Source organism: Cajanus cajan, chromosome 1 (assembly GCF_000230855.2).
Source record: "Cajanus cajan strain Asha chromosome 1, NIPB_CcT2T_4, whole genome shotgun sequence".
Taxonomy (NCBI): domain Eukaryota; kingdom Viridiplantae; phylum Streptophyta; class Magnoliopsida; order Fabales; family Fabaceae; genus Cajanus; species Cajanus cajan.
Window position 1 is genome coordinate 8,741,180 of NC_138517.1, and position 9,947 is coordinate 8,751,126.

The 9,947-nt window shown below is 45.1% G+C and overlaps 1 protein-coding gene across 1 annotated transcript; it reads left to right on the plus strand.

Annotated features, from left to right (window-relative positions):
* The first annotated feature begins 2,260 nt into the window (after nt 1–2,260).
* Nucleotides 2,261–6,754, plus strand: LOC145957534 (uncharacterized). The gene is made up of 6 exons (XM_083073819.1): nt 2,261–3,571; nt 3,686–4,162; nt 4,571–4,858; nt 5,282–5,393; nt 5,576–5,640; nt 6,218–6,754. The coding sequence occupies exons 1-6, from the start codon at nt 2,261–2,263 to the stop codon at nt 6,752–6,754; spliced, it is 2,790 nt and encodes a 929-aa protein (XP_082929945.1).
* The last annotated feature ends 3,193 nt before the right edge of the window (nt 6,755–9,947 follow it).

Consider the following 9,947-nt stretch of genomic DNA (forward strand, 5'->3'; position numbering starts at 1 on the left):
GACTACTTTAGCATTTATCTCGAACTTCTTTCTCAAAGGTGGTTTTTCATCATCTTCATTCTCCTCTTGATCATCAAATTTCTTTTGATGACATGCATCTTTGAGCTCTTCACTTGTAGCTTCATTTTGTGAAACACAGGCAAAGAGATAACATTTTGCCTTTGCCTTCTTGATTTTCCTTTCCTTGTGAATTTTCATTTGGGTTATAATTGTGAGGCCCATGTCTGATCACACTTCCCCCTCTAAAACTCTCACTCAAAAAGAACCCTCCCTTTCACTCTCTTTTTCCATTCATTTCCTTTTTGGCTAATCTCATTCTTGTTGCTCGGATTCAAGGTGCTGATTAGTAGCTAGGAGCTTGTGGACGCACGGAACTCTTCCCCCGTCTTCGTTCACCATTTCTTCCAAGTTTCTCCTTCCTTGTGCCTCCCGATTTTGAGACCAAGGTAAGGGAAGCTAGTATTTTTGTCTTTTTTCGCTATTCTTGGTTATGGAAGAGTTCTAGAAGTTCGTTGGATGTTTGTTGATGGTTGATTCGTGGCTGATTGAGATTAAATTGTTGCTTTTGGGGTTTTGGGGTTGTTGAAGAATTTTGGGGAAAAACCTTGAAATGTTGTTGCATGTTGAAAAAGATAGTACTTTCGGACTCTTGGATGAAAATGTGGATTATTGTTTGGTTTGCATGCGGATTTTCTGGCTGTTTTGCAGAAGTTGCCTAGGTTTTTTTTGGAATAGTAGGTTGCAGATGAGCTCCGCGCTGAGCGCTGTTCATCGCGCTGAGCGCGTGGCCACCTGGGGACCCCATTTCGCCAAGCTCGCCGGGCGCCTTGATGAGCGCGCTGGGCGCGCTTGAAAATGTGGGTCTCGGGTTGGCCCTCGCTGGGCGCGCTTTGGACTGCGCTAAGCGCGATACCCCATTGAAACTTGCTGATTGGGTTCTAGAGGCTGCGCTGAGCGCGGCCTTTGTCGCGCTGGGCATGAGACTCCTTGGGAGTCTCTGCCTTGTAGGCGCTGGGCGCAATTTCAATTGCGCTAGGCGCGAAACCAAGGAGTGGTCTCTGCTTACCCCGCGCTGAGCGCGAGGTTAGGTGCGCTGGGCGGGAGACTCTTTGGAGTCTCTGCCTGGCCTGCGCTGGGCGCAGGAGGTATTGCGCCAAGCGCGGGAGAGCATTGTGCTCTCTGGCTGAATCCCGCTGAGCGCGAGTATGCTCGCGCTGGGCGCGCTGAGCCCCTGGTGCTCTCTGGTTGCTCCGCGCTGAGCGCAACCACGTGGGCACTGGGCGCGGAGATGAGATGTTTGTGTATGATGCTTCATGAAGAGTTGAATTGAGAGGAAAGGTCGGGAAATGATGTCTAGTGGTGAATGTTGTCGTTGCTATTAAAATTTTATTTGATGAATGTGTTGAGAAGTGATGCTATGCTGTAGATGTTTATGATGAACTATGAAGATAATATATCGAATTGTACTGTTGCACTGTGTTGGATGTTGATGTGAGATGTTGTAGGCCGCAAGACTGAGTTGATGTAGGCCGAAAGGCTGAGTTGTTGTAGGCCGTAAGGCTGAGTTGATGTAGGCCGAAAGGCTGAGTTGTTGTAGGAGATCTCCGAGTTGATATGCGTGACGACGCATTTGCTTGCTTATTGATGATCATGTTGAGAACTGACAGGGTGTATGTTGATAAATTGTTGATAGTTGTGGTTACCTATATTTCTTAGATTCCTTATATGTTGTCCTCTTTTTATGCTAGCTTACCCTTGTGTTTCCATGTGGTTGGACTGCTATGATCGTACTATGTACGGGAGCAGAACAGGGATAGGTGATGGATTACTGTGGGTCGATAGCCAAGGGAGGAAGCTGATTTCTTTGGATATTTTGTATGTTTGATCACTTGGCATAGTGATATTGATATAATTGTTTTGTTTTTCATGCCCTAATTCTAGTCGGACATGGGACATATGTATATATTTATATTCTAGACTCTATATCTATATACTTGTTCTATTCTGCCTAGTGTTTCCGGTGTGTTTTGGTGGTAAGTGAAATGGCCAGCCGGGTCGTTACACTTTAGTGGTATCAGAGCAGGTCGAGTCTAGTGGACACTCTTTGGGGGTGGTTCCTTTAGGCTTTTGTTGTGTTAACTCTGTGTTGTGCTGCCTTGTTGTGTTGTTTGTTGTGCGGATGGGTGTGATGATATGAAGTGTTGTAAATTGTTGTTTGGTTGTGTGATAGCGTACTAAATATACGGTTATTTTGTAGACGATGACTAGAACCAATGAGCAGATAGCCCGTGCCATGGAAATGATGACTATGGCTATGCAGCAGCAAAATGCATATTTTGCTAGGATGGAAGCTGAAAGAGCTGCAACTGGTGCAGCAAGACCTACGGGATCACAGGAGAGCCATGACCTAGCTGAGTTCCGGAAGTGTCAACCCCCACAATTTACGGGTGAAGCAGATCCAGAGGTAGCTGACCGCTGGATACGCGAGTTAGAGAAGATCTTTGATGTTCTGGGATGTTCTCCAGAGAAGAGGTTGGCGTATGCTGTGTATATGCTGGTGGGAGAGGCCGAGCATTGGTGGAGGAACGCTTGCCAGATGCTTGTTACTAGGGGAGTTACCGTGGATTGGGAGTGTTTCAGGACCGTGTTTATGGAAAAGTATTATTCAGAGAGCGTGAGGCACGCCAAGGAGGCCGAGTTTCTACGATTGCATCAGGGTGGGTTGTCTGTATCGGAGTATGCATTGAGGTTCGAGCATTTGGCTCGTTTTTATTCACAGGCTATTTCTGAAGCCTGGAAGTGCAGAAAATTTGCTGAGGGACTGAAGTATGAATTGAAGAAAGTGGTGGTGCCTATGGCCATTACAGAGTTTCCTGCCTTAGTAGAGAAGGCGAAGATTGTAGAGAGGTTGGAAGGGGGTGGCAGGGTGATCAGAGCTGCTGAGGGTTCCACGGGGTCCAGGAGAGGAAGTGGAAGTCAAGGGAAGCCGTATGATAGGCCCCAGCCACACCAAAGGGGTCCTGTCGTTAGGCAACCTGTTGAGACTACCAGAGGGGGAGGACAGGGTGGAGGTTCTGCCCTTAGGTGTTACCGATGTGGCGGATCTCATTTGATTAAGGATTGTCCACACACTAAGAGCAGGTGTTTCAGATGTCAGCAGATGGGACATGTGTCTTTCAACTGCCCCAACAGGAGTAGACCGGAGAGAAGTACTCAGAGGAGCGATGCACAGAGAGCTGATACTCAGAGGAGTAGTGTTCAGAGGACTGAGACTCAGAGGGGTGACAGACCCACTACAGCTGGTAGGGTGTTCGCTTTGACTGGTGCTGAGGCTTCTACTTCTTCTGATATAGTGAAGGGGAAGGGCAAGGCTGCTGGTAAGGATGTGATGTTTTTGTTTGACTCTGGGGCTTCCCATTCTTTTATTTCCTATGCCTGTGTTACTTTATTGGGAGTATCTGTATGTGACTTGGGGTTGAGACTGCTAGTGTCGACGCCCGCATCTTCTTCAGTAGTTGCTTCTGAGCTGTGTACTAACTGTCCTATTGCTGTGAATGGGAGGAAGTACAAGGTAAACTTGATTTGTTTGCCTTTGGTCGGTATTGACATAATCTTGGGGATGAATTGGTTATCTGCCAATCGTATTCTTATAGATTGTGCCAATAGACGGTTGATTTTTCCACAGGAGGAAGAGGAGCTATTGATTTCAGCTGGTCAAGCTGAATCATGGTTGAGGGATGGAGCAGAGTGTTGCCTTCTGCTTGCTATGATGAGTGTGGAGACTGAGAGAGTCATTTCTGAGATAGATGTGGTAAAAGACTTTGCTGAAGTATTCCGTGATGAGGTGCCTGGGTTGCCTCCTGTAAGGGAGATGGAGTTTGGTATTGACCTGGTTCCAGGTGCGGGGCCAGTGTCAGTGGCTCCCTACAGGATGGCTCCTGCTGAGCTGAGTGAGTTGAAGGGTCAGTTGGAGGACCTATTGGAGAAGCAGTTAGTGCGGCCGAGCGTTTCACCGTGGGGTGCTCCGGTATTGTTGGTGAAGAAGAAGGATGGGGGTAGTCGTCTTTGTGTGGACTACCGGCAGTTGAATAAGTTGACCATCAAGAACAAATATCCTCTCCCCCGGATAGATGACTTGATGGATCAGCTAAGAGGGGCATCGGTGTTTTCTAAGATCGATTTGAGGTCGGGATATCACCAGATTAGGGTGAAGGAGGGTGACATACCGAAGACTGCTTTCAGGACTAGGTATGGTCACTATGAGTACGTCGTGATGCCGTTTGGTGTGACCAACGCCCCTGCAGTGTTCATGGATTATATGAACAGGATCTTCCGGTCATTCTTGGATAAATTCGTAGTAGTGTTCATTGATGATATCTTGGTTTATTCAAGAACCCGGGAAGAGCATAGAGAGCATTTGAAGATGGTGCTGGAGGTTTTGAAGGCAAAGCAACTGTATGCTAAGCTTTCAAAATGCGAGTTCTGGTTGGATGAAGTGAAGTTCTTGGGCCATGTAATTTCAGCTGAGGGGATTGCTGTTGATCCGGCTAAGGTGGAGTCGGTGTTGCAGTGGGAGCGCCCGAGGACTGTCACTGATATACAGAGTTTCGTGGGTCTGGCGGGTTACTATCGGAGGTTCATAGAGGGATTCTCCAAGATAGTAACGCCTCTAACCCAGTTAACAAAGAAGGAGCAGCCGTTCATTTGGACCGATGCCTGCGAGCGGAGTTTTGAAGAGTTGAAGAGGAGGTTGACTACTTCTCTTGTGTTAGCGTTACCGGATTCTGGTGAACCTTTTGATGTGTACTGCGATGCCTCTCACCAGGGTCTTGGGTGTGTGCTGATGCAGCACATGAAGGTGGTGGCATATGCTTCAAGGCAACTGAAGAACCATGAGAGGAATTATCCCACTCATGACTTGGAGTTGGCAGCTGTTGTTTTTGCCTTGAAGATATGGCGACATTATTTGTATGGTGCTCGGTTCAGCGTCTTCAGTGATCACAAGAGTTTGAAATATCTGTTCGATCAGAAAGAGCTGAACATGAGGCAGAGGAGATGGATGGAGTTTCTAAAGGACTATGACTTCCAGTTGATGTATCATCCTGGTAAGGCTAATGTTGTGGCGGACGCACTAAGCAGGAAAACCATTCACATGTCTGGGATGATGATGAAGGAGCTAGAGTTGGTGGAAAAGTTCAGGGATTTAAATCTCTGTGTGGAGTTAGCTTAGGATCACATTAGTTGTGGGGCAATTGCCATAACTAATGAGTTCTTGAGGCAGGTTGGACTCAAACAGTTGCAGGATGTCGAGTTGGTGAAACTTCTGGGTTTGCTGGGTACCGAGAAGGTGGTTGGCTTTGAGTTGGGAGGAGATGGAATCTTGAGGTTTAAGGGTAGGATTTGCCTACCTTAGGATGCTGAGTTGAAGAGAGCTGTGCTGGAAGAAGGCCACAAGAGTAGACTTAGCATACATCCAGGTGTGACTAAGATGTACCAAGACCTCAAGAAGACCTTCTGGTGGTCTGGTATGAAGAGGGAAATAGCTGAGTATGTGGCGGCCTATCTGACTTGTCAGAAGGCGAAGGTGGAACATCAAAAGCCGAGTGGATTAATGCAGCAGATCGAGATTCCAGAGTGGAAGTGAGATAGCATTTCTATGGATTTCGTGGTGGGGTTGCCTAGGTCAGCTAGGAATAGTGATGCTATCTAGGTGATTGTGGATCGGTTGACCAAGTGTGCACATTTCCTGCCTGTCAACATCAAGTGATCCTTGGAGAAGCTGACGCAGTTATATGTGAGAGAAATAGTACGGTTGCACGGGGTGCCTTCTAGTATTATTTCAGACAGAGATCCGAGGTTCACTTCCAGATTTTGGCAGAGTCTACACCAAGCCTTAGGCACGAGGTTGAAGCTGAGCTCTGCCTATCATCCACAAACGGATGGTCAGTTAGAAAGGACAATCCAGTCCTTGGAAGATCTGCTTAGGGCTTGTGTATTGGATCACTTGGGTAGCTGGGAGGAGGTCCTACCATTGGTTGAGTTCACCTTCAATAACAGTTTTCATGCAAGCATTGGGATGGCACCGTTTGAAGCGTTATACGGCAGAAGATGTAGGACTCCTCTGTGCTGGTATCAGGATGGTGAGTCAGTGGTGGTAGGTCCGGAGCTCATCCGACAGACCATTGAGAAAGTGAAGATGATTCAGGAGAAAATGAAGACTGCTCAGAGTAGGCAGAAGTCATACGCTGACAAGAGGAGGAAGCCTTTGGAGTTTGCCGAAGGGGAGCATGTATTTCTGAAGGTGACTCCAACCTCTAGTGTGGGAAGAGCACTGAAGGTAAGGAAGTTGACACCGAGGTTTGTGGGTCCTTATGAAATCATACAGCGGGTGGGACCGATTGCCTATCGGTTGGCTTTGCCACCATCTCTCTCAAACCTGCACGATGTGTTCCATGTCTCCCAGCTGAGGAAGTACGCCTATGACCCGAGTCATGTGGTAGAATTAGATGATGTGCAAGTGAAGGAGAACTTGACGTATGAGAAGTCACCAGTAGCTATAATTGACCAGAAACTAAAGGAGCTGAGGGGCAAGTCTATTGCTCTAGTAAAAGTGTTGTGGGATGCAGCGACCGGTGAAGCTACTTGGGAAGTGGAGCAGCAATTCAGGGAGCATTACCCGTTCCTATTCCCAAGTAAGTCCGTTTTCGGGGACGAAAACTATTGTTGTTGGGGAGGTTGTGAGGCCCATGTCTGATCATACTTCCCCCTCTAAAACTCTCACTCAAAAAGAACCCTCCCTTTCACTCTCTTTTTCCATTCATTTCCTTTTTGGCTAATCTCATTCTTGTTGCTCGGATTCAAGGTGCTGATTAGTAGCTAGGAGCTTGTGGACGCACAGAACTCTTCCCCATCTTCGTTCACCATTTCTTCCAAGTTTCTCCTTCCTTGTGCCTCCCGATTTTGAGACCAAGGTAAGGGAAGCTAGTATTTTTGTCTTTTTACGCTATTCTTGGTTATGGAAGAGTTCTAGAAGTTCGTTGGATGTTTGTTGATGGTTGATTCATGGCTGAATTGAGATTAAATTGTTGCTTTTGGGGTTTTGGGGTTGTTGAAGAATTTTGGGGAAAAACCTTGAAATGTTGTTGCATGTTGAAAAAGATAGTACTTTCGGACTCTTGGATGAAAATGTGGATTATTGTTTGGTTTGCATGCGGATTTTCTGGCTGTTTTGCAGAAGTTGCCTAGGTTTTTTTTGGAATAGTAGGTTGCAGATGAGCTCCGCGCTGAGCGCTGTTCATCGCGCTGAGCGCGTGGCCACCTGGGGACCCCATTTCGCCAAGCTCGCCGGGCGCCTTGATGAGCGCGCTGGGCGCGCTTGAAAATGTGGGTCTCGGGTTGGCCCTCGCTGGGCGCGCTTTGGACCGCGCTAAGCGCGATACCCCATTGAAACTTGCTGATTGGGTTCTAGAGGCTGCGCTGAGCGCGGCCTTTGTCGCGCTGGGCGTGAGACTCCTTGGGAGTCTCTGCCTTGTAGGCGCTGGGCGCAATTTCAATTGTGCTAGGCGCGAAACCAAGGAGTGGTCTCTGCCTACCCCGCGCTGAGCGCGAGGTTAGGTGCGCTGGGCGGGAGACTCTTTGGAGTCTCTGCCTGGCCTGCGCTGGGCGTAGGAGGTATTGCGCCAAGCGCGGGAGAGCATTGTGCTCTCTGGCTGAATCCCGCTGAGCGCGAGTATGCTCGCGCTGGGCGCGCTGAGCCCCTGGTGCTCTCTGGTTGCTCCGCGCTGAGCGCAACCACGTGGGCACTGGGCGCGGAGATGAGATGTTTGTGTATGATGCTTCATGAAGAGTTGAATTGAGAGGAAAGGTCGGGAAATGATGTCTAGTGGTGAATGTTGTCGTTGCTATTAAAATTTTATTTGATGAATGTGTTGAGAAGTGATGCTATGCTGTAGATGTTTATGATGAACTATGAAGATAATATATCGAATTGTACTGTTGCACTATGTTGGATGTTGATGTGAGATGTTGTAGGCCGCAAGACTGAGTTGATGTAGGCCGAAAGGCTGAGTTGTTGTAGGCCGTAAGGCTGAGTTGATGTAAGCCGAAAGGCTGAGTTGTTGTAGGAGATCTCCGAGTTGATATGCGTGACGACGCATTTGCTTGCTTATTGATGATCATGTTGAGAACTGACAGGGTGTATGTTGATAAATTGTTGATAGTTGTGGTTACCTATATTTCTTAGATTCCTTATATGTTGTCCTCTTTTTATGCTAGCTTACCCTTGTGTTTCCATGTGGTTGGACTGCTATGATCGTACTATGTACGGGAGCAGAACAGGGATAGGTGATGGATTGCTGTGGGTCGATAGCCAAGGGAGGAAGCTGATTTCTTTGGATATTTTGTATGTTTGATCACTTGGCATAGTGATATTGATATAATTGTTTTGTTTTTCATGCCCTAATTCTAGTCGGACATGGGACATATGTATATATTTATATTCTAGACTCTATATCTATATACTTGTTCTATTCTGCCTAGTGTTTCCAGTGTGTTTTGGTGGTAAGTGAAATGGCCAGCCGGGTCGTTACAATAGTAGGATTATTTAACAACATGGAAACATCATAGTTTTCTTCTACAACTTCCCAGAGATCTAAAGCTTTTAAGTATGCCTCCATTCTCATCGTCCAAGGATCATAACTTTCTCCATCAAAAATAGGTGGGGAAATTTGTGAAAAGTTTAATTTTACTTCCCTCTCCACAGCTCGTAACCTTAGCTATAGATACCAATTTTGGATTATTTTATATTTGTATTTTGTAAAGATATAATTTTTATCAGAGAAGCAAAATCTAATTGTACTATCCGTACCTCCATGCCGAGCTCGAACTCGGCATCTCAGCGCAAAGTGACCTCGGACACGCGCTAGGTGACGTCAAGTCGGCATTCAAATAGGTCACAACTGATCTCGGGCCCAAGGCCTAATAAAACCCTAATTCACACTAAGGTACGTGCATTATTTATACGAGACTAATACTCCCACAAACACTAACTTTAGCATCGGAGTCTCTTTTGTAGGTACCACCCCCATCTTGGAGTATCAACGTATCAACGAAGGAGGCTCGCCGATCTTACCCAGCGGATCATCTCTACGACAAATCTCCGGTAAGAACACTAATTTTATTTATAAGGTCTCTTTTTATAAAAAAAAATATATCATACAAAATCAAATATTGATATTTCATATTCTAAAAACAAGAAAATAAATCCTAAAATAATCAAAGCAGATTAAATCTAAATATTTTAAACATAAATAAAAGGTGCTTATCAAAAACTAATTTATTTTCCTAAAGATATTTAGACATATTCCCAAGTGATTTTTCGATTCATCCCTAGAGTTGAATAACTTATTCAAGAAATATTTGTATCCAATCTAAAAGAATTAATAGAAAAAACAAATCTCTTATGATACACAAGATAGTCCACTTCAAATGAATCGATAATTTAACTCGGAAGGATATTGAAAGGTCTAAGTCAGATTTATTATCGGCTCACTTAGACATCAATATCATTACTCTTTTTTTTTTCTATGGTCAACAAATCCTGGATTAAAAATATCATCACAAAGGAAATTTCAAACTCTATAAAGAAAAATACAACTATGTACATATCTAATAATATAATTATGAGTTAATCATCTATATATTGTCAGTGTAAAATTTTTTTACACTAGTAACTAATCATATCTTTTAGTAAAGTCATGTTAGTTGGTTATTTAATGAAATAATATAAAATAAAATAATTTAAAAGATTTGATTAGTTGCCAGTATAAAAAACTTTACACTAGCATTGTATGGATGATTAACTCTAACTATATAATGTGGTTTATTTTATTGGTTTTAAAAAATAACAAATGACCAAATTCAAAAATAAAAAACTTTAAACAAAAAAA

Bases quoted from the DNA above. Each gene is read 5' to 3' on its own strand.
- LOC145957534 (XM_083073819.1), top strand. From the start codon at position 2,261: ATGACTAGAACCAATGAGCAGATAGCCCGTGCCATGGAAATGATGACT. The intron at 4,859-5,281 runs GTGGTGGCATAT...TTCTTGAGGCAG, and splicing joins TGCTGATGCAGCACATGAAG to GTTGGACTCAAACAGTTGCA. The intron at 5,394-5,575 runs GTAGGATTTGCC...CTGACTTGTCAG, and splicing joins TGGAATCTTGAGGTTTAAGG to AAGGCGAAGGTGGAACATCA.